Source organism: Orcinus orca, chromosome X (assembly GCF_937001465.1).
Source record: "Orcinus orca chromosome X, mOrcOrc1.1, whole genome shotgun sequence".
Taxonomy (NCBI): domain Eukaryota; kingdom Metazoa; phylum Chordata; class Mammalia; order Artiodactyla; family Delphinidae; genus Orcinus; species Orcinus orca.
In genome coordinates this window covers 76,034,687-76,059,322 of record NC_064580.1, presented here as the reverse complement: position 1 = coordinate 76,059,322, position 24,636 = coordinate 76,034,687, and the positions used below count along the sequence as shown (strand labels likewise).

At 35.0% G+C, this 24,636-nt stretch overlaps 1 protein-coding gene across 2 annotated transcripts in view; it reads right to left on the bottom strand.

The window, feature by feature from the left end:
* Nucleotides 1–24,636, bottom strand: part of DACH2 (dachshund family transcription factor 2) — a 643,115-nt gene that overhangs the window by 161,044 nt on the left and 457,435 nt on the right. For both annotated transcript variants that reach the window (XM_049705106.1, XM_033411534.2), the window contains exon 5: nucleotides 7,874–8,032. In XM_049705106.1, coding sequence (XP_049561063.1) covers nucleotides 7,874–8,032 — 159 coding nt within the window. The remainder of the gene's footprint in view (nucleotides 1–7,873; nucleotides 8,033–24,636) is intronic.

Genomic DNA, 24,636 nt, shown 5'->3' with positions numbered 1-24,636 from the left:
TACTGTTTGGATTACTGTAGCTTTGAAGTACATCTTGGAATCAGGGAGCATGACACCTCCAGCTTTGTTTTTCTTTCTCAAGATTGTTTTGGGGTCTTTTGTGTTTCCATATAAATTTTAGAATTATTTGTTCTAGTTCTGTGAAAAATGCCATGGGTATTTTGATAGAGTCTGCATTGAATCTGTAGATTGCCTTGGGTAGTATGGTCATTTTAACAATATTAATTTTTCCAATCCATGAGCATAGCGTTTCCTTCTATTTGTTTGTATCATCTTCAATTTCTTTCATCAATATCTTACAGTTTCCTGAGTACAAAACTTTTAACTTCTTGGTTTGGCTTATTCCTAGGTATTTCATTCTTTTTAATGCAATTGCAAATGAAATTGTTTTCTTAACTTCTCTTTCAGATAGTTCATCGTTAGTGTATATAAATGCAATAGATTTCTGTATATTAATTTTGTTTCCTACAAATTTACTGAATTTGTTTTTTAGCTCTAATAGTTTTGGGTGGTATCTTTAGAGTGTTCTCTATATAGTATCACATCATTTACAAACAGTGAGTTTTTACTTCCCTTCCAATTTGGGTTCCTTTTATTTATTTTTTCTTACCTGATTGCTGTAACTAGAACGATCTTGAATAAAAGTGGCAAGAGTGGGTATCTTTGTCTTGTTCCTGACCTTAGATGAAGTGTTATGAGCTTTTCACCATTGTGTACTCTGTTGGATGTAGGTTTGTAATATATGGCCTTCATTATGTTGAGATATCTTCCCTCTATACCAATATTATTAAGAGTTTTTAATCATAAATGGATGTTGGATTTTATCAAAAGCTTTTTCTGCATCTATTGAGATGATTTTTATCTTTTGTTTTGCTAATGTGATGTATTATGTTGACTGAGTTTCAGATATTGAGCCATCCTTGTATCCCTGTAATAAATTCCACTTGATCGTGGTATATGATCTTTTTAATCAATTGCTGATTCAGTTTGCTAATATTTTGTTGAGAATTTTTGCATCTATGTTCAACAGTGATATTGGCCTCTAATTTTATTTTTTGTGGTGTCTTTGTCTGATTTTGGTATAAGTGTGACATTGGCTTCATGGAATTAGTTCGGAAGCATTCCTTCCTTTTCAATATTTTGGAATAGTTTGAGAATGATAGGCATTCACTCTTCTTTAAATGTATGGTAGAATTCACCTGTGAAGCCATCTGGTACTGGACTTCTATTTGTTGAGAGTTTTTCTATTATTAATTTGATTTCCTTACTGGTCATATTTTCTATTTCTTTCAGAGTCAATCCTGGGAGATTGTACATTTCTAGAAATTTTTCCATTTCTTCTAGGCTGTCCATTTTATTGACATGTAATTGTTTGAGGTAAACTCTTAGGATCCTTTGTATTTCTGTGATATTGGTTTAAATTCTCCTTTTTCATTGTTGATTTTATTTAGTTGGGTCTTCTCTCTTTTTTTCTTCATGGGTCTGCCTAAAGATTTAACAATGTTGTTTACCTTTTAACAGAACCAACTCTTAGTTTCCTTGATCTTTACTATTTTTGTCTCTATATCATTTACTTCTGCTCTGATCTTTATTATTTCTTTCTTTCTACTAACTTTGGGTTTTTTTTTCTAGTTCCTTTATGTGTAAGGTTAAGTTGTTTAAGATTTTTCTTCTTTCCAGGAATGGACTTATATCACTATAAACAACCCTCTTAGAATTGCTTTTGTTTTCCATAGATTTTGATTTTTTTTCCATTTCCATTTGTCTCCAGGTATTTTTAATTTCCTCTTTGAATTTCTTAGTGACACATTGATTGTTCAGTAGCATATTGTGTAGCCTCCACATTTTTGTGTTCTTGCAGTTCATTTCATTATGGCTGATTTCTAGTCTCATAGCGTTGTGGTGGGAAAAGATGCTTGATATGATTTCAACCTTGCTAAATTTATTGGGACTTGTTTGTGGCCCAGCATGTGATCTATCCTGGAAACTGTTCCATGTGCACTTGAAAAGAACGTTATTCTGCAGGTTTTGGATGGCATGTTCTATGTATGTATCTTTTAATTCCATCTGATCTAACGTGTCATTTAAGGCCAATGTTTCCTTATTGATTTTTGTCTGAGTGATAGATCCACTGATGTAAATGGGGTGTAAATGTCACTTACTATTATTTTGTTACTGTCAATTTCTCCCTTTATGTTTGATAGTATTTGCTATGTATTTGGGTGCTCTTATATTGAGTTCACATATATTTATAATTGTTATATCTACTTGTTGGATTGATCCTTTTATAATTATGTAATGCCCTTCTTTCTCTTGCTACAGTCTTTGTTTTAAAGTCTGTGTTGTCTGATATAAATATTGCTATCCCAGCTTTCTTCATTTCCATCTGCATGAAGTACCTTTCCCCATTCTCTCAGTTTCAGTCTGTATGTGTCTTTAGATCTGAAGTGAGTCTCTTATAAGCAGCATATGTATGAGTCTTGTTTTTTAATCAATATAACCAAACCTGTTTCTCTTGGTTGGAATATTTAGTCCATTTACATTTAAAGTAATTATTGATAGATATGTACTTACTGTCATTTTGTTTTCTGATTGTTTTTGAAGTTCTCTTTTGTTCCTTTCTTACCTTTTGCTCTCTTCCCTAGTGATTTGATGACTATCTTTAATGTTATATTTGAACACTTTCTCCTTTTGTGTGTGTATCTATTATAGGTTTTTGGTTTGTCTTTACCATGTGGTTCATATATTAAGTGGATGATCTCTTAAGTTCAAACAGATTCTAACAACCCTGCATTTTATTCTCCATCCTTCACAGGTAATGTTTTTGATGTCATATTTTACTTTTTTTTTGTTTTGTATATCACTTAACTACTTATTGTGGATATAGATGATTTTACTACTTTTATCTTTTAACCTTACTACCAGCTTTTAAGTGGTTGATCTACTACCTTTCCTGTATGTTTGCCTTTACCAATGAGACATTTCCTTTCATAATTTTTATATTTCTAGTTGTGGTCTTTTCCACTTAAAGGAGTTCTTTTAACATTTCTTGCAAAGCAGTTTTAGTGGTGCTGAACTCTTTAGTTTTTGCTTGTCTGTAAAACTATCTCTCCTTCAAATATGAAAGACAGGCTTACCAGATTGTTTATTCTTGGTTGTAGGGTTTTGCCATTAATCACTTTCATCATGCCAGTCATTTCTGGCCTGCAAAGTTTCTGCTGATAAGGGTCTGATTGTTTTATGGAAGTTCCCTTCAAGTTAACCAGCTGCTTGCATATTACTGTTTTTAAGATTTTCTCTTTATTTTTTGTCATTTTAATTATAATTTGTCTTGGTGTGGATCTGTTTGGTTTCACCTTGTCTGGAACTATCTGTGCTTCCTCGACCTGGATGTCCATTTCCTTTCCCAGGGTAGGGAAGTTTTCAGCTATTATTTATTCAAATAAATTCTCTGCCCTCTCTTTTCCTCCTGCCCCCCCCCAGCATGCTGATGTTAGAATGCTTGATGTTGTCCCAGATGTCTTCTAAACTGTTCTCATTTTTTAAAATTATTTTCCTTTTTTCTGTTCAGCTTGACTGATTTCCACTACTCTGTCTTCCATTTTGCCAATGCATTCCTCTGTATCATCTAATCTACTATTGATCCCTTCTAGTGCATTTTTTTATTTAGGTTATTGTATTCTTCATTTCTGTTTAGTTCTCCTTTATATTTTCTAACTATTTGTAAAGCTTCTCACTGTGATCATCTATTCTTCTCCTGACTTCATTGAGCATCTTTATGATTATTAAGTTGAACTCTTTATTGGGTAGATTGCTTGTTTCCACTTTGCTATGTTCTTCTTCTGTGGTTTTGTCTTGTTTCTCTGTTTGGAACACATTCCTCTGTCTCCTCACTTTGCCTAATTTTCTATGTATATTTCTATGTATTAAGTAGGTTGGTTACATTTCCTGATTTTGGAAAATTGGCCTTTTATAGGAGACGTCCTATGGGGCACAGCAGCATAAACCTTCTGGTTGGCAGAGCTATGTGCTCTAGGAGTGACTTCTGTGTGGGCTGCATGAGCCTTTCTGTTGTGATGGGTTCAACTACTATGGGCACACTGGTAGGTGAGGTTAGTCACCAGCCCATTTGGCTGCCAGGCCTTTCCTTGTGCAATGGCTTCAAGCTCACTGGTGTGTAGGGCTGGGCTGGCTGCACTGCTCAGGCAGTCCCAGGGATTGTGCCAGCCCACTGGTGGGAGGGTGGTTCTCAGCATGGCTGGCTCCTGAGTTTTCTTATCTACTGTGTCTCCATTATTTTTACTTTTTGCTGTTGCTGCTTTTGCTTTTTTTTGCTTTTCTTTTACTTGATACCTGATTACACAAGAAGTATTTTGAGTACAAGCAAAATCATCAATAACCCAGGTCACTAATATTCATAGGCCAGTCTATGTCTTTAATTGGTGTATTTAGACCAATCATATTTAAAGTGATTATGATAGTTGGATAGGTAGCTATCATATTTGTTACTGTTTTCTATTCATGTCCTTGTTTTTTCTTTTTTTTAATCTTGTCTTCCACTCTTTTGTTGTTTTCTCTGGTGTTAACTGACCATTTTATATGACTCATTTTTCTCTCCTCTTTTATCATGTTAATTATACTTATTTAAAAAAAAATAAGTGATTTCCCTGGAGTTTGTAATATACATTTTACAACTTATTTAAATCTGCTTTCAAATGACACTAAGCCATTTCATGGGTGGTGAAGTTACCTTATAGCAGAGTATTTCCAATTCCTCCCTCCTGTCCTTTATAATATCACTGTCATTTATATCACTTATTCACTTATCCATAAAGTATAATCACCCAATATATCATTGTTATTGTTATTTGGAACAGTTTATTTGTTCAATTAAGAATATATATATATATATATATATACACACACACACACACACACACACACACACACACACACACATATAATTTACCTTAATTTATTCCTTCTCTAACTCTCATCCTTTCTTTCTGTAGATCCAACTTTCTGACCTATACCATTTTCCTTCTCTCTGAAGACTTTCTTTTAACATTTTTTACAGGGCAGATCTGGTGGTATGGTAACAAATTCCTTTAACTTTTGTTCATCTGAGGAAGTCTTTATTTCCTCACTTTTAAAGGAAAATTTCACTGGATACAAAATTCTAGGTTGGTGGAATGTGTTCTTTCATCATCAACAATTTCACACCACTCTATTCTTCAATGCCTGGTTTCTGAAAGTAAGTCTAAAGTAATTCTTCTCTTTGTTCCTGTACGTGTAAGGAGTTTTTTTTTTCTCTCTGTCTTCCTTCAAGATTTTTTCTTTTTGATTTTCCATTTTGACTATAATATGCATAGCAGTAGATTTGTTAATATGTATCTTTCTTAGTGTTTTGTAAGCTTTCTGGGTCTGTAGTTTGGAATCTCTCATTAATCTGGGAAAATTTTCGGCCATTGTTACTTCAAATATTTCTTCTCTTCCTTTCCCTCAATCTTGTCCTTCTAGTATTTCCATTACATGTGTGCTACACCTTTTGTAATTGCCACACAGTTCTTGGATATGCTGTTCTGTTTTTTTTTTTCATTCATTTTTGCTTTGTTTTTTCAGTTTGGGAAGTTTCTTTTGACATATCTCCAAGTTTCCTAATCCTTGCCTTGACCCTGATGAGCCCATCTTAGGCATTTTTCATTTTATTGGAGTATTTTTGATTTTCAGTATTTCCTTTTGATGCTTAGATTTTCCCTTTCTCTGCTTAAAATTTCCATGAATACTTTTGTTTTCCACTTTTCCCATTCTCTTAGTATATTAATCATAGTTATTTAAAATTCCTAGTCTGATAATTCTAAAATATCTGCTATATGTAATTCTGGTACTGTCACTTGCTTTCTCTCTTCATACTGTGTTTTTTGCCTTTTACATGCCTTGCAATTTTCTTGTTTAAAGCCAGAAATTGTGTATTGGGTAAAGGGAAGTGACATAAACAGACCTTTATTGGGAAATTTTATGTTTATTGGCAAGGAGTTAGACTGTTTACTGTTTGCTGTAGTTGTCATATTAGCAGCTATATTTTCCTATCTTCCCTGTTGTCTTTGTTTTTACCTAGAGGCTTTCTGAGGCATTCTGTTCTTTCAGTTGTAACATCCTGTTATTAGGCAGAGCCCTAATGTGTAGAGAGAAGAAATGGTCTATAATCCTGTGATCAAGTCTCAGTCTCCTAGTGAGACTGTGGCCTTGGGCTGTGACTTTCGCAAGTTCTTTTCTGCCTTTTTGCCCTCTTAGGTGAGACAGGAAGACTAGAGGGGACTAGAGTTGAGTATTTCTCTTTCCCCACATGAAAAACTAAAGGGGCTGGAGTTTTGTATCTCTATTCCCTCGCATCAATGTCTACAGGGTACTGGAGTTTACTGTATCCCTTCCCCCAAGTCAGGCTGTGGTGAAAGTAAATAGTTTAAGCTCTGGTAAAGTAGTTTCCTTTGAGGATGGGCCTCTGTTAAGGAGGACAGAACATTCTGGACATATTTTGAAATGGTTATTTTTTCTCTCCTCTTCTAGAAGCATGAGGACAATTTTCTCAAGTCTTCATCCTGAGAACTTCATAGGGTTCTGGAGGTAAAACTCATGAAACTGTAGGGACCCCCTAAGTGTGGGCCCCCAGGAATCTTTATCTCTCAAGCTAGATTCACTCTGAATCTTCAGAAATAACTCAATTACTCTTTAAATACTTCTACCAGGCTCTAGCTCTGGCTTCTGCTCCCTATAATCTGTGATTCTCTGTATCTGCCAATCTATCCAGTTTGGGGGTTAACTGTACCCCGTGTACTCAATCTCTGATGGATTTAAAAGAGCTATTGATTTTCAGACTGTCCACTTTTTTCTTGTTGTGAGGACAAGAATGACAACTTATAAGCTCTTTACATGTCAGACCAGAAACAAGAAGTCCTCTAGGTTTCCCCTCTTTATGACATAAGTCTATCTTAATCAGTTGGTTTTGATTTATAATATTTACAACTTTTCTGACATTCATTTTATTTGTCTTTGCTTAACATTACATTTTTTATGAGACATTTCACCCTTTAGATTATAATCTCCTTAAAGGATGAAACCATAACTTATTTTATATGCTTAATGACTGATGAATTTCATTAAGATTTAGGACATCATGTTAAAATATCTCAGAATTCCTCTGTTGCCTTAATTCTAGTGGGGGGATGAAAGTCTCAGAGAAAGGAATAATGGAATTCTTCTCCCAGATTTTCTGTCTGTAAGGAAAGTAAGATTTTAGCTAAGCAAGATATATAAGGCCTGCTTTCCTACAGAAAGATTTCTGAGTCTTTGAAGCTCCTAAAGACATTATCTAAACCTGAATTTGTATAATTCAGCTGTAGTTTGACTACTGAGTAATAAGTACTTACTATATGCAAGTCACTGCTAACAGTTTTTCCTTAATTATTTTTAGCCTTCTCAATAACCTTAATGCCTAGGTGTACTTTTATTCCTATTTTTCAGTTGTGGAAACTGAGACTTGGAAAAGTTATCTGACTTCTCCAGAGCCAGACAGTGATACAGAATTCAAAAGATGTGGAATTCAAACCCAAGTTTATGTGACTATAGCCAGAATTCTTAACTACTCTCTTACATAGCCTCCTGTGTACCTCTACTCTGTTATACGGCCACTCAATATATCTCTGTTCTAAAAACCTCACACTTTCAAATGAATTCCTCTTTATCTACCTTCCTAACTTCAAATTGTTAAACCTTATCGAAGAGAAATAAACCATCCCTGGTATTGCAAGTTGTTCAGTGGGTCTTGGGTGGTATTTTTCTTACACACCAAATTTGGTAAGTACAGTATACATACTATTGGCCAGCAACTGGTTCTGCTGCAGTGGATTGAGGGTAGGAGCTCCTCCAAGGCCTGACTGGCCAGCCAGGGCTGCATGAGCAATTCCATGTTGGGGTCCAGGAGCAGCAAGAGGAGACTGCATCTTATCCTTATCCCAGGAAGAGTCACTTCCACCTGAAAAACATTCATATAAACAGATTGCAAGTTAACAACTTTCCAAGAGAAGGATTTTTAAACTCCCTTTTTAGGGTTGTAATTATTAATATTACTATATAGAAAATTATTATTAAACATAAGTGACTCATTTTTTATGATGGTTTCAAAAACTTTCAATAGCCTTGGATTTAAGCTGACTCTGGGAAAACTAAACAGCTTTCACTAATAATATAGGCTCACTTGCCTTACAGGTAGTCTAAAAAATCTGGAAGCATAATGAATAACTTTTGAAAGCATTTATATTTTGAAGGCCTTTAACTGAACACTACTGCCTCTCCTTCCAACCCTCTAACATATGTGTGCTATATCTTAATGAAAAGCAGTTGCTATTCACTCAAAAAGAACACATTCATAAGAGCATGATGACATGCAAAAATATGTTTTAAGATACAAAATGATCAGTTATTTTGTTTTCAGATCCAGCCCTCAAAAAGTTAATCTCTTCATACACAGCAGGCTTTTATACAAAATAAGAGGGATAAAACATAAAACCACAGCTCTTAATTTGAAATTGTGCTTTACTTTGATCATCCATGCTAGAGAGTGAAGTAAAGTATGCATAAATGCAGACTACTATACTATATCATCATAATAATCTACAGTGGCATAGCTATTTCATCTGGCACTTAGCATACTGTGGGGCAGAACCATTGCTTAAAAGCATATAGGAAACAGCCACAAAATTATTTCCAGGGCATCTTTTTAAGAAGAATACTTTAAACAGAGGGGTAGGGGTTGAATTCCAATCACTGCAGTAGCACACAGTCTTGCTTTAGAAAACAAAATGGTTGTGTGGGCAGCCCCATCTATTCACTTGATGTATTTCATTAATTCAGAGATCAGTGGTTCTGTTCTTATTCCCATGCTGGAATTGTGACATTAGCATCTCCACATGGCTGACTCTATCCCATCTGATTGCCAAAACATTGACCCTGTTTTGTAGAGAGATTTAGGCCTGGGGATCTTGGGCATTCTGTAAAATATGTGCACTTACTGGCTTAAGAAAAAAGTAGAAAGAAATCAAGGTGCTCATATTCCTAACATTCAACATTGTAAATTTTTTCACTTCTTTGAGTTCCCTCCTAGGCTTTGTTCATATAGATACTCATTTATACATTATAAACATCTCTGCCATGTTGCTTCAGGTATCAGATTTACAAAGTGTAATGGCTACATAGCAGTCTACTGAGTTAATGTACTATAATTTATTAAACATTGGATTATACGTTTGTTTCAAATTTGTCACTATTATAAATTTACTGTAATAAAAACATTCATTTGAATATTTCCTTAGACTCAATCAATTCCCTAGAGTGTGATTTCTGGGTCAAAGAGGTTGAATGTTTTTATTTATAAAATAGAGTATTTACTTAGTTTATACTATTGCTTTCAAGTATCACATTTGCAAAATCAGTTTTTAGAGTTGTAGACTTTTTAGGGAAATATTTTCAAGGCAAAGTGGTGTTCTCCCTGAGGATTTAAAATTTATTTAAGCAAACTGCTAGAATCTCTGGGAGGTTTTTATTTGTTTGTTTGCTTTGGTTTTTTAACCTTTTTACCCATTCATCTGCTCTTATCCCACTTCTGGGAATCAATCCCCTCTGCTGGACACTTTCAAGTCGTCTTGTGGCCAAAGTCAATTTCTAATCCAAAAGTGGGAGACTTGGCCAATTTCCAATTAGACAAGTTTCAGACAAGGAAACACTAGATTCTCCATCAGCATATATAAAGGCCGAGGAGTACTTGGTCATACTTATAAAAACAAAGTTTTTCCAATCAAACAGGGAAGAAATAAGTAGCTAATTGTTCAGTTTCTGCTTTAAGCCATTCAGTTAACATGCATGGAAGCTCAAAGATAGGCAAATTAGTTGAATTGATAGATTGGCTTAATGGACCAGAAATCATTCCCTTGATCATGTTGAGGTTTGGTGTGTTTATTGAAAACATGCAACACTCTTTTTTTTTTTTAACATCTTTATTGGGGTATAATTGCCTTACAATGGTGTGTTAGTTTCTGCTTTATAACAAAGTGAATCAGTCATACATAAACATATGTTCCCATATGTCTTCCCTCTTGTGTCTCCCTCCCTCCCACACTCCCTATCCCACCCCTCCAGGCTGTCACAAAGCACCAAGCCAATATCCCTGTGCCATGCGGCTGCTTCCAACTAGCTATCTACCTTACTACCTTTGTTAGTGTGTATATGTCTATGACTCTCTCTCGCCCTGTCACAGCTCACCCTTCCCCCTCCCCATAACCTCAAGACTGTTCTCCAGTAGGTCTGTGTCTTTATTCCTATCTTACCCCTAGGTTCTTCATGACATTGTTTTTTCTTAAATTCCATATATATGTGTTAGCATATGGTATTTGTCTTTCTCTTTCTGACTTACTTCACTCTGTATGACAGACTCTAGGTCTATCCACCTCATGACAAATAGCTCAATTTCGTTTCTTTTTATGGCTGAGTAATATTCCATTGAATATATGTGCCACATCTTCTTTATCCAGTCATCCGATGATGGGCACTTAGGTTGTTTCCATCTCTGGGCTATTGTAAATAGAGCTGCAATGAACATTTTGGTACATGACTCTTTTTGAATTTTGGTTTTCTTAGGGTATATGCCCAGTAGTGGGATTGCTGGGTCATATGGTAGTTCTATTTGTAGTTTTTTAAGGAACCTCCATACTGTTCTCCATAGTGGCTGAACCAATTCACATTCCCACCAGCAGTGCAAGAGTGTTCCCTTTTCTCCACACCCTCTCCAGCATTTATTGTTTCTAGATTTTTTGATGATGGCCATTCTGACTAGTGTGAGATGATATCTCATTGTAGTTTTGATTTGCATTTCTCTAATGATTAATGATGTTGAGCATTCTTTCATGTGTTTGTTGGCAGTCTGTATATCTTCTTTGGAGAAATGTCTATTTAGGTTTTCTGCCCATTTTTGGATTGGGTTGTTTGCTTTTTTGTTATTGAGCTGCATGAGCTGCTTGTAAATTTTGGAGATTAATCCTTTGTCAGTTGCTTCATTTGCAAATATTTTCTCCCATTCTGAGGGTTGTCTTTCGGTCTTGTTTACGGTTTCCTTTGCTGTGCAAAAGCTTTGAAGTTTCATTAGGTCCCATTTGTTTATTTTTGTTTTTGTTTCCATTATTCTAGGAGGTGGGTCAGAAAGGATCTTGCTGTGATTTATGTCATGGAGTGTTCTGCCTATGTTTTCCTCTAAGAGTTTGATAGTTTCTGGCCTTACATTTAGGTGTTTAATCCATTTTGAGCTTATTTTTGTGTATGGTGTTAGGGAGTGATCTAATCTCATACTTTTACATGTACCTGTCCAGTTTTCCCAGCACCACTTATTGAAGAGGCTGTCCTTTCTCCACTGTACATTCCTGCCACCTTTATCAAAGATAAGGTGTCCATATGTGCGTGGGTTTATCTCTGGGCTTTCTATGCTGTTCCATTGATCTATATTTCTGTTTTTGTGCCAGTACCATACTGTCTTGATAACTGTAGCTTTGTAGTATAGTCTGAAGTCAGGGAGCCTGATTCCTCCAGTTCCTTTTTGCGTTCTCAAGATTGCTTTGGCTCTTCGGGGTCTTTTGTGTTTCTATACAATTTGCAAAAGTTTTTGTTCTAGTTCTGTGAAAAATGCCAGTGGTAGTTTGATAGGGATTGCATTGAATCTATAGATTGCTTTGGGTAGTAGAGTCATTTTCACAATGTTGATTCTTCCAATCCAAGAACATGGTATATCTCTCCATCTATTTGTATCATCTTTAATTTCTTTCATCAGTGTCTTATAATTTTCTGATTACAGGTCTTTTGTCTCCTTAGGTAGCTTTATTCCTATATATTTATTCTTTTTGTTGCAATGTTAAATGAGAGTGTTTTCTTGATTTCACTTTCAGATTTTTCATCATTACTATATAGGAATGCCAGAGATTTCTGTGCATTAATTTTGTATCCTGCCACTTTACCAAATTCATTGATTAGCTCTACTAGTTTTCTGGTAGCATCTTTAGGATTCTCTATGTATAGGATCATGTCATCTGCAAACAGTGACAGCTTTACTTCTTCTTTTCCGATTTGGATTCCTTTTATTTTCTTTTCTTCTCTGATTGCTGTGGCTAAAACTTCCAAAACTATGTTGAATAAGAGTGGTGAGAGTGGGCAACCTTGTCTTGTTCCTGATCTTAGTGGAAATGCTTTCAGTTTTTCACCATTGAGGATGATGTTTGCTGTGGGCTTGTCATATATGGCCTTTATTATGTTGAGGAAAGTTCCCTCTATACCTACTTTCTGCAGGGTTTTTATCATAAATGGGTGTTGAATTTTGTCAAAAGCTTTCTCTGCATCTATTGAGATGATCATATGGTTTTTCTCCTTCAATTTTTTAATATGGTTTATCACATTGATAGATTTGCATATATTGAAGAATCCTTGCATTCCTGGAATAAACCCCACTTGATCATGGTGTATGATCCTTTTAATGTGCTGTTGGATTCTGTTTGCTAGTATTTTGTTGAGGGTTTTTGCATGTATGTTCATCAGTGATATTGGCCTGTAGTTTTCTTTCTTTGTGACATCCTTGTCTGGTTTTGGTATCAAGGTGATGGTGACCTCATAGAAGGAGTTTGGGAGTGTTCCTCCCTCTGCTATATTTTGGAAGAGTTTGAGAAGGATAGGTGTTAGCTCTTCTCTAAATGTTTGATAGAATTCGCCTGTGAAGCCATCTGGTCCTGGGCTTTTGCTTGTTGGAAGATTTTTAATCACAGTTTCAATTTCACTGCTTGTGATTTGTCTACTCATATTTTCTATTTCTTCCTGATTCAGTCTTGGCAGGTTGTGCATTTCTAAGAATTTGTCCATTTCTTCCAGATTGTCCATTTTATTGGCATAGAGTTGCTTGTAGCAATCTCTCATGATCTTTTTTATTTCTGCAGTGTCAGTTGTTACCTCTCCTTTTTCATTTCTAATTCTATTGATTTGAGTCTTCTCCCTTTTTTTCTTGATGAGTCTGGCTAGTGGTTTATCTATTTTGTTTATCTTCTCAAAGAACCAGCTTTTAGTTTTATTGATCTTTGCTATTGTTTCCTTCATTTCTTTTTCATTTATTTCTGATCTGATTTTTATGATTTCTTTCCTTCTGCTAGCTTTGGGTTTTTTTTGTTTTTCTTTCTCTGATTGCTTGAGGTGCAAAGTTAGGTTGTTTATTCGAGATGTTTCCTGCTTCTTAAGGTGGGCTTGTATTGCTATAAACTTCCCCCTTAGAACTGCTTTTGCTGCATCCCATAGGTTTTGGGTTGTTGTGTCTCCATTGTCATTTGTTTCTAGGTATTTTTTGATTTCCTCTTTGATTTCTTCAGTGATCATTTCATTATTAAGTAGTGTATTGTTTAACCTCCATGTGTTTGTATTTTTTACAGATCTTTTCCTGTAATTGATATCTAGTCTCATGGCGTTGTGGTCAGAAAAGATACTTGATACAATTTCAATTTTCTTAAATTTACCAAGGCTTGATTTGTTACCCAAGATATGATCTATCCTGGAGAATGTTCCATGAGCACTTGAGAAAAATGTGTATTCTGTTGTTTTTGGATGGAGTGTCCTATAAATATCAATTAAGTCCATCTTGTTTAATGTATTATTAAAAGCTTGTGTTTCCTTATTTATTTTCATTTTGGATGATCTGTCCATGGGTGAAAGTGGTGTGTTTAAGTCCCCTACTATGAATGTGTTACTGTCGATTTCCCCTTTTATGGCTGTTAGTATTTGCCTTATGTATTGAGGTGCTCCTATATCATGCAACACTCTTATGATTACACCAGTTGTTCTCTCTTTTCATCCAGATGTTTGCTGTTGTTTAGTCACTGCCTAAGAGCAGGGAGGTATTTTATGGTTGGTGCATTGACATAATTTAGCATTCACAAATTTGAAATTCCAATTAAAATCAATATGACGTTGTTATGCTGTAATGAAAAAGAATGGCGGAGGGGGATGAGGAGAGTATCTTAATAAATGATGAAAGTAACCACATTGCAACACTGAGAATTCTTTATAGTAACATTGGGCCCATAAACATGATTAATACCAGAAAATGCAAAATTTTGGAAGATCAATTGCTGAGCAACAACAGAAACACTTCATCATTTTAGCACTATGTCTAAGATATGAATTATCTCACCATTACAGAACTGTAATTTGTAAAATGATGAGCAACACATTGACAAATAAAGATACATTTAGAAGACACTAAATTATACCATTGATATTAACATGGTATTGCACCATCACAGCAGCAACAGCATGAAACAATACTAGAGCTGAGATTATGTCAATATTTATTTTATAAATTGAAAATCCTTTAGTCAATTTTCAATAACAAATGGTACATTAGATATTGTCTAATGTTTTATATATTACATATTCCAAATAACTTGAATATAAATGATTTTTAAACTGCATTAAAGGATTCCAGGTGTTTTTTTGTCTGCTTTTATGAGAACTTTAGACGAACTTTTTCCAACAATTCTCATCTTTTTAACTACTGGGTTAAAAATGATACAAGGAAGCTGGTTACCAGCTGTGCCCATCTTCACTAAGTATAAATACATGAAATTATCCTGCATTCTTAAGGCAACTATATATGAAGTGAGTGACAAAGGAGTATGGGACATCCTTGATATTTGCATAGGAAGCTCTGGACACATTTTTGTCTTTTGACCTAAACTACTTACCATTTTAAAGTCTATACAAATTGACTTATGACTCATTCTGGAGGCTTTGGAAGACCCAAACTTTACATTTCCCTATGCCCTTGTGCCAATCTGTAATAACATCTACTGCACTTAAAGCTGCACTTAAAGCTAAAAAATTGTTTTTACCAATGTAATCTAGAGTCAACCTTTTTCTACCACTATGTGAAGGGCACATCCTGAGCTCCCTTATACCATGTGAGGACACAGCAAAAATATGGTTGTCTGTGAACCAAGAAGTGGGTCCTCACCAGATACTAAATCAACCATCATCTTGATCTTGGTCTTCCAGCTTCCAGAACTGTGAGAAATAAATTCCCTGTTGTTTATAAGCCACCCATCTATGGAATTTCTGTTATAGCAGACCAAATGGACTAAGACACCATGGAGTGTGTAGATTAAACAACAAAAATTAATTTTCTCACAGTTCTGGAGGCTAGAAGTCCAAGATCAAGGTGTCAACAGATTTGGTTTCTTCCAAGGCCTCTCTTCTTGGGTTGCAGAGAAAACAATTCTATTTACTAGTGCATGAAAAAGAATAATATGGCTAGAAGTAAATTTGACCAAGGAAATGGAAGACCTATACACTGAAAACTATAATACACTGATGAAAGGAATTGAAGAAGACACAAATAAATGGAAAGGTATTCTGTGCTTATGGATTGGAAGAATTCATACTGTTAAAATATCAATATTACTCAAAGCAATTTACAGATGCAATGCATTCCCTCTCAAAATCAATGACTTTTTTCACAGAAATAGAACAAAAAGATCCTAAAATTTCTATGGATACAAAAAAAACCCTGAATAGCTGAAGCAATCTTGAGAAAGAAGAACAAAGTTGGGGGCATCATGCTCCCTGATTTCAAACTATATTACAAAGCTACAATAATCAAAAAATATGGTATTGGCATAAAAGCAGACACATAGATGAATGGAACAGAATCAAGAGTGTAGAAATAATCCCATGCACATGGTCAATTAATGTATGACAAAAGAGGTGTGAATACACAATGGGGAAAGGACAGTCTCTTCAATAAATAGCGCTGAGAAAACTGGACAGCCATATTCAAAAGAATAAAACTAGACTACCATCTTACAGTTTACACACAAATTAACTCAAGATGGATTAAAGACATGAATATGAGACCTGAAACCATAAAACTTCTAGGAGGAAACATAGGCAGTAACACTTTGACATTTGTCTTGGAAATGATTATTTGGATCTGACCCCAAAAGCAAAGGCAACAAAAGCAAAAATAAACAAGTGGAACTTTATCAAACTAAAAAGCTTCTGCACAGCAAACAAAACATCAAAAAATGAAAAAGCAACCTACTGAATGGAAAAAAATTGCAAATCATATATAAGTATTTAATATCCAAAAATACAAAGAACTCATAAAACTCAACCTCAAAGAAACAAAAAACTGGATTAAGAAATGGCCAGAGGACATGAATAGACATTTTTCCAAAGAAGATATACAGATGACCAATAGGCACATTAAAAGATGCTCAACTTCACTGTTTATCAGGGAAATGCAAATCACAACCACAATGAGATATCACCTCAAACCTGTCAGAAAAGCTGTTCTTAAAAAGACATCAAATAACAAATGTTGGCAAGGATGTAGAGAAAAGGCAACTGTCATGTCCTGTTGGTAGGAATGTAAATTGGTCCAGCCAGTATGGATAACAGTATGGATGTTCCTCAAAAAATTAAAAATAGAACTACCATATGATTCAGCAATTCCTCTTCTGGGTATTTATCTGAAGAGAACAAAATTTCTTTTGAAATTTTGAAAAGATAATTTGAAAAGATAATTTGAAAAGATATATGTGCCTCTTTGTTCATTGCAGCGTTATTTACAATAGCCAAGATATGGAAACAATCTTAGTGTCCATTGATAGATTAATGGACAAAGAAGATTGGTATACAAATACAATGGAAGATTAGACAGAAAAAAGAATGAAGTCTTGCCATCTGTGACAACATGGATGGATCTAGATGGTAATATGTCATGCAGAAGGAGATAAATACCATATAATTTCACTTATATATGGAATCTAAAAGGCAACAACAACAGCAAAAAAAAAAACGAACAACAAAATAAAACAAAGCAAAAGTCATATATACAGAGAACATATTGGTGGTTGCCAGACAGGATGGGGGGTGGGCGGGGCAGGCAAAATGGACAAAGGGGTTCAAGATGTACAAATTTCCAGTTATAAAATAAGTTAGTCATGAGGATGTGATGTACAGCATGGTGACTACAGTTAATAATATTTTATGGCATATTTGAAAGTTGTTAAGAGAGTAAAAGTTCTCATCACAAAGAAATAAATTTTTTAACTTTGAATAGTGATGGATGGTAACTAGACTTATTGTGGTGATCATTTAGCAGTGTATACAAATCATTATGCTGTACACCTGAAACTAATATAATGTTACACGTCAATTATTCCTCAATTTTAAAAAAGTGGCAATATATGAATGGAAAGCTAGGAGTATGTGTGCAGATCTGCTACAATCTACATACTTTGTTATTATGCTTTTATTTGGTTTTCTTATATGCATTCACAAAAGTGAACATTTTGCAACTTTCTAGATTGGTCCAGATAGGTAATGTAAAATATGCACTGTCTCTGGAGTTTCAACTGATATTTATAGAAAATAGATAACAAGTATCCATTCAAAAATGTTGAAGAGGTCTCTAAACAAGCTTGTCTTCTATTTGATTTGAAATGTTGCCTATAGGAACAACCACATCCTAAGGCTATAGGCTAGGAGTTTCAAGTTTCCTCAGAGGTAAAAATGGCAGTTTGTTGATGGATCTCTAGGGCTACACTCTCCAATATAGTAGCCAGTCTTCACATGTGGTTGTTTAAATTTTAATTTTAATATGGTAAAATGGAATAAGATTAAAAATTCAGCTCCTCAGTTGCACTAAACACGTTTCAAGTGTTCAAAAGCTACATATGGCTAGAGACTACCATATTGGGAGGTACAGATATTGATCATTTCCTTCACTGTAGAAAGTTATATTAGATAGTGCTGTTCTAGAGTATAAGGAGTCAGCAGTTTGTTTGTGTAAAACAACTTAATACACAGAGGTATCTACAGCATCTTCAGTATCCAATTTATCCAATATTCATATCCAATACTAAATTGACCCTTATTCAATGAAAAAAATCTAGTCTCTTTACTCTCTATATCTGGTAGTTGCATAATTTAATTGTTTTAACTGGAACGTTTTGAGTTCCCAATATGTGTCAGGTGCCATTCGCAGGCACTGAGAAAACAGAGATAACAGAGCCCTTGTCCTCAAAGATCTCTATCTAATAAGTATCATTGACATCTCTCTATCGCTTCAATCCCTGCTAAAGTGACTGAGTCTCTGGAATTGACCTTGCATTTGTTTCATTTCCATTCCCACTGCCACCACCTTCATTTGGACCCTCGCTACTCTATCACTTATCTCAAGAGTCTCTTAACTGACTTTCCTACTTGAAGATCCTTTTGGATCTTCTTCTCCAAGTGACCCTTGTCACTGCTGCCAAAATAAGCTATCAAAAACCAAAATAAAGAAGGTGGAGTTTCAGGAAGGATAATTAGAAAAGTAGAGGGAAAACAGCAGAGCAGTATCCGGAAAGCAAGAAAGGAATACCTTGGTTCCATGACCACCAAGTTTACATACAATGAACACTAGTACAGAAGAGTGAGTATGGACAGGCATGCTCTATAGCTGTTGTATCAATGTATCAGCATCACTCTAATTAGGAAAATAAAACAACTTTACATTTTTATCATTATCATCATCACCACCCTAAAGGATATGAAGTCAAGCCCAAAAGTTTATATCTGGAATTAATGGAAAATTATTGCTTAAAAGTATATTTAATAATTAAAAATTAAGTAGTCATTTCAGGCTTACCCAAATAAATTGCCCCTGACTCATACATCATTCTAAGAATTAGGCTGACATGTTTCAGTAAGTAAATGTAAAACTCAAGCAAAGTCCCAGTACATTTGTTTCTAAATTAAAATGCTACAAGATGTATATATTCCCTGTGTGCCACTTTAGAGCACGGTAGCTAAAACCTGAATATCACATTATTGAGTTTCAAAGATTAATTCAGATATATAGGGAATTAAGTCACATGTAATGAAGTCACAGTGCCCACCTGTACGACCCGCTGAGTGTGATGACAGGGTCGCAGAAACTCTTGCAAACTGTTAGTCTGTATAACTTGAAAAAGACTCTGGTTAAAAGGAATTTTGCTGAAGACAGGAAGAAAATGGGGTTTTGTCTGCTATTATTTTTTAATTCTAAATGATAAACTTATCTTAATTATTGATACTCTTCTGTGAACCCCACAGATTTTTAAGTTGTCCTTGTATTTATCTGGTATAACTTTGTGTTTCTTGGAACAAATTTAAAAATCCTTCAATTTCATATAAACTGTGTGCTGTGGCTAGTACAGAACATTTTTGTATGTGACGTGACAATATTTTTGAAATTTGGATTCATTTCTTGCTACTGTAAGTAGTAAATTTGAAAGATTCTCCAAAACATACAATTTCAAACCATTGACAGTACATTCTTATCTGAATTTGAGTTTTCTCTGTCACCCTTAACAGCATGAGGTCTGTCTAAATGACAGCCATATTATCATCACTTTGCAATAAATAATCATATAATACCAGTATCTATCTTTTCCCTTTTTCTGTCATATTTCTGAAATACTGAATATCTACTGCTGAGAAAAATGCTAAGAATTTATTATAAAGATATAAGTCCTGGAATTCATAAATTGTGACATATTCTTTTGTGAAATATATTTTAAACTGGAGGTCCCTAAAGTGAGGTATGCATACCCTAGGGAATACAAAAGATGAAGATAAAGCAAGATGTTCAATTTTTTTCTTCTACTTTAACTGAAAAGGAAGTACAACATTATGTTTTGCTAATATTTAAGATATGGATCATCACTGATGCCCTCACCAGTCAAGTGCTAGAGGTATCTCAAAGGAAAAGTGGGAGTTTGAAGCAGAGTAAGTGGTTGACGATTGGCATCTCCGGTGTTACACTTACTCTTACCTCATTGTGATGTGATCTACGTATGCCCAATTGAGTGAATTAATGGGCTACCTTAGTTATTTTTAACTAAACTATGTCTTACTTAATGGACAACACAAGCACAGATTGAAGATAATGGAAGCACAGGAGAAGAACAATAGAATAGCAGAGCTGATAAATTTCCTTTTGGTAGGAAATTTTTGTCACCTTCATTATGAGGTAAAATATTGTCAGGGTCATCAGATAGGACATATTAGTTGTATTGTTCTTATTGCTATTAATAATATATTTTAAAGTTTTTATATCACTGAAAAATAAAATGCTTTAGTTGAAATCTTGTTTCTTAATCTTAGTCTAAACATTTAATTTCTACCTTGTGTACATATGTTAGTACATGTATAAAGCTTATAATACAACTTATGCATACTAAAAGAACATGCTCATTATTTATCTGACGGGGTACATGAACAAAAGTTTTCAGAAAGCTGTCTTAATTTGAAAAAACTTAAAAAAGGGAGCACAAACTTAAATTTCTTTTCAAAATCTATCAGAAATCCTCTCAAAATATGTATTCACAATGTTCAATTTTTACAACCCTCATTTTTCATTTTATTACACACTAGAGCTATGACCTACAAACCTGCCATTTACACTGCCATTTACTGCTTCTATTACACTGTTAACTTAACCAAATAAACCATACTTTTAAAGCTAATGAGTTAGACCTAAAAAAGCAAAAGACAAGACTGGCTACATGGAATGAGGCAGATGAATTCACCTTTTCTAGTTTTTAACCCCCCATCAAATATGATATACATAATTATCATATGTATACATATGAGTAGCATGTATAATACATGTATATTAATATTATCCCTACAAGTAATTCTACTTTCCTGCAGAGTAATCCTTACCAGTAACAAAAATTATTTGGGGGAACCATAAAGTAGTCTCTACATAATAGAATTAATTTTGCCCAGGAAACTGAAGTGAAGTTGTTATGATCTTTTGGAGCAGATGAGGAGAGTTAATTATTACTCATACAGTAATTTTGCTTGTGGGGATTTTTATGCCTTGGAGTGGTGAGGTTACAATGATCTTACTTGACTGGCAGTTGTCAACTGGTAAAGGTCTAAGAAAAATAGTGGCAGATAGAAACAGTTGCAAAAAAGAGAAGGAAGGACTATATCCTCCCCAAACTAGAATAGCATAGTAGAAAGAGCATCAGACAGACCAAGGGTTGAATCTAGCCTCCTCCAATTAATAGCTATGGTTTTTGATATCTAATATAGAGACAATATTATCTACCCACTTTATGGTTGTTGTAAGGATTAAATGAGATAGAACATGTATAACAGCACACTATCTGGACATAATAAGCATGAAATAAGTGTGAGCAATTATAATTTAAATTATTTTAGAATATAAAAGACAAAGTAAAATGTTTTTAGTTATTAATATCATTAAGTTGTCTATAGGGTAAATATCTTTTTTTTTTTTTTCCAAGTAAGATACCTGAAGCATTTCCTTTTATTTTTTTTTTATTTTTTTTTAAACATCTTTATTGGAGTATAACTGCTTTACAATGGTGTGTTAGTTTCTGCTGTATAACAAAGTGAATCAGCTATATGTATACATACATCCCCATATATCCTCTCCCTCTTGCGTCTCCCTCCCCCAGAGTAACTGTTAATTCAGAGCCAGGATGTGGAGTCTTCCTTGAGGGTTGTTATAGCTTGTAATTGGTCTGTTCATATTTTCTATTTCTTCCTGATTCAGTCTTGGCAGGTTGTGCCTTTCTAAGAATTTGTCCATTTCTTCCAGGTTGTCCATTTTATTGGCATAGAGTTGCTTGTAGTAATCTCTCATGATCTTTTGTATTTCTGCAGTGTCAGTTGTTACTTCTCCTTTTTCATTTCTAATTCTATTGATTTGAGTCTTCTCCCTTTTTTTCTTGATGAGTCTGGCTAATGGTTTATCAATTTTGTTTATCCTTTCAAAGAACCAGCTTTTAGTTTTATTGATCTTTGCTATCGTTTCCTTCATTTCTTTTTCATTTATTTCTGATCTGATTTTTATGATTTCTTTCTTCCTGCTAACTTTGGGGTTTTTTTGTTCTTCTTTCTCTAATTGCTTTAGGTGCAAGGTTAGGTTGTTTATTCGAGATGTTTCCTGTTTCTTAAGGTAAGATTGTATTGCTATAAACTTCCCTCTTAGAACTGCTTTTGCTGCATCCCATAGATTTTGAGTCGTCGTGTCTCCATTGTCATTTGTTTCTAGGTATTTTTTGATTTCCTCTTTGATTTCTTCAGTGATCACTTCGTTATTAAGTAGTGTATTGTTTAGCCTCCATGTGTTTGTATTTTTTACAGATCTTCTCCTGTAATTGATATCAAGTCTCATAGCGTTGTGGTCAGAAAAGATACTTGATACAATTTCAATTTTCTTAAATTTACCAAGGCTTGATTTGTGACCCAAGATATGATCTATCCTGGAGAATGTTCCATGAGCACTTGAGAAAAATGTGTATTCTGTTGTTTTTGGATGGAATGTCCTATAAATATCAATTAACTCCATCTCGTTTAATGTATCATTTAAAGCTTGTGTTTCCTTATTTATTTTCATTTTGGATGATCTGTCCATTGGTGAAAGTGGGGTGTTAAAGTCCCCTACTATGAATGTGTTACTGTCGATTTCCCCTTTTATGGTTGTCAGTATTTGCCTTATGTATTGAGGTGCACCTATGTTGGGTGCATAAATATTTACAATTGTTATATCTTCCTCTTGGATCGATCCCTTGATCATTATGTAGTGTCCTTCTTTGTCTCTTCTAATAGTCTTTATTTTAAAGTCTATTTTGTCTGATATGAGAATTGCTACTCCAGCTTTCTTTTGGTTTCCATTTGCATGAAATACCTTTTTCCATCCCCTTACTTTCAGTCTGTATGTGTCTCTAGGTCTGAAATGGGTCTCTTGTAGACAGCAAATATATGGGTCTTGTTTTTGTATCCATTCAGCCAATCTGTGTCTTTTGGTGGGAGCATTTAGTCCATTTACATTTAAGGTAATTATCGATATGTGTGTTCCTATTCCCATTTTCTTAATTGTTTTGGGTTCGTTATTGTAGGTCTTTTCCTTCTTTTGTGTTTCTTGCCTAGAGAAGTTCCTTTAGCAGTTGTTGTAGAGCTGGTTTGGTGGTGCTGAACTCTCTCAGCTTTTGCTTGTCTGTAAAGGTTTTAATTTCTCCATCAAATCTGAATGAGATCCTTGCTGGGTAATCTTGGTTGCAGGTTTTTCTCCTTCAACACTTTCAATATGTCCTGCCACTCCCTTCTGGCTTGCAGAGTTTCTGCTGAAAGATCAGCTGTTAACCTTATGGGGATTCCCTTGTGTGTTATTTGTTGTTTTTCCCTTGCTGCTTTTAATATGTTTTCTTTGTATTTAATTTTTGACAGTTTGATTAATATGTGTCTTGGCGTATTTCTCCTTGGATTTATCCTGTATGGGACTCTCTGTGCTTCCTGGACTTGATTAACTATTTCCTTTCCCATATTAGGGAAGTTTTCAACTATAATCTCTTCAAATATTTTCTCAGTCCCTTTCTTTTTCTCTTCTTCTTCTGGAACCCCTATAATTCGAATGTTGGTGCGTTTAATGTTGTCCCAGAGGTCTCTGAGACTGTCCTCAATTCTTTTCATTCTTTTTTCTTTATTTTGCTCTGCAGTAGTTATTTCCACTATTTTATCTTCCAGGTCACTTATCCGTTCTTCTGCCTCAGTTATTCTGCTATTGATCCCATCTAGAGTACTTTTAATTTCATTTATTGTGTTGTTCATCATTGCTTGTTTCATCTTTAGTTCTTCTAGGTCCTTGTTAACTGATTCTTGCATTTTGTCCATTCTATTGTCCATTCTATCTCCAAGATTTTGGATCAACCTTACTATCATTATTCTGAATTCTTTCTCAGGTAGACTGCCTATTTCCTCTTCATTTGTTAGGTCTGGTGGGTTTTTATCTTGCTCCTTCATCTGCTGTGTGTTTTTCTGTCTTTTCATTTTGCTTATCTTACTGTGTTTGGGGTCTCCTTTTTTGCAGGCTGAAGGTTCGTAGTTCCTGTTGTTTTTTGTGTCTGTCCCCAGTGGCTAAGGTTGGTTCAGTGGGTTGTGTAGGCTTCCTGGTGGAGGGTACTAGTGCCTGTGTTCTGGTGGATGAGGCTGGATCTTGTCTTTCTGGTGGGCAGGTCCACGTCTGGTTGTGTGTTTTGGGGTGTCTGTAGACTTATTATGATTTGAGGCAGCCTCTCTGCTAATGGGTGGGGTTTGTTCCTGTCTTGCTAGTTGTTTGGCATAGGATGTCCAGCACTGTAGCTTGCTGGTCGTTGAGTGAAGCTGGGTGCTGGCGTTGAGATGGAGATCTCTCGGAGATTTTTGCTGTTTGATATTATGTGCAGCTGGGAGGCCTCTTGTGGACCAGTGTCCTGAAGTTGGCTCTCCCACCTCAGAGGCACAGCACTGACTCCTGGCTGCAGCACCAAGAGCCTTTCATCCACAGGGCTCCTTAATTTGGGATGATTCGTTGTCTATTCAGGTATTCCACAGATGCAGGGTATATCAAATTGATTGTGGAGCTTTAATCCGCTGCTTCTGAGGCTGCTGGGAGAGATTTCCCTTTCTCTTCTTTGTTCTCACAGTTCCCAGGGGCTCAGCTTTGGATTTGGCCCCGCCTGT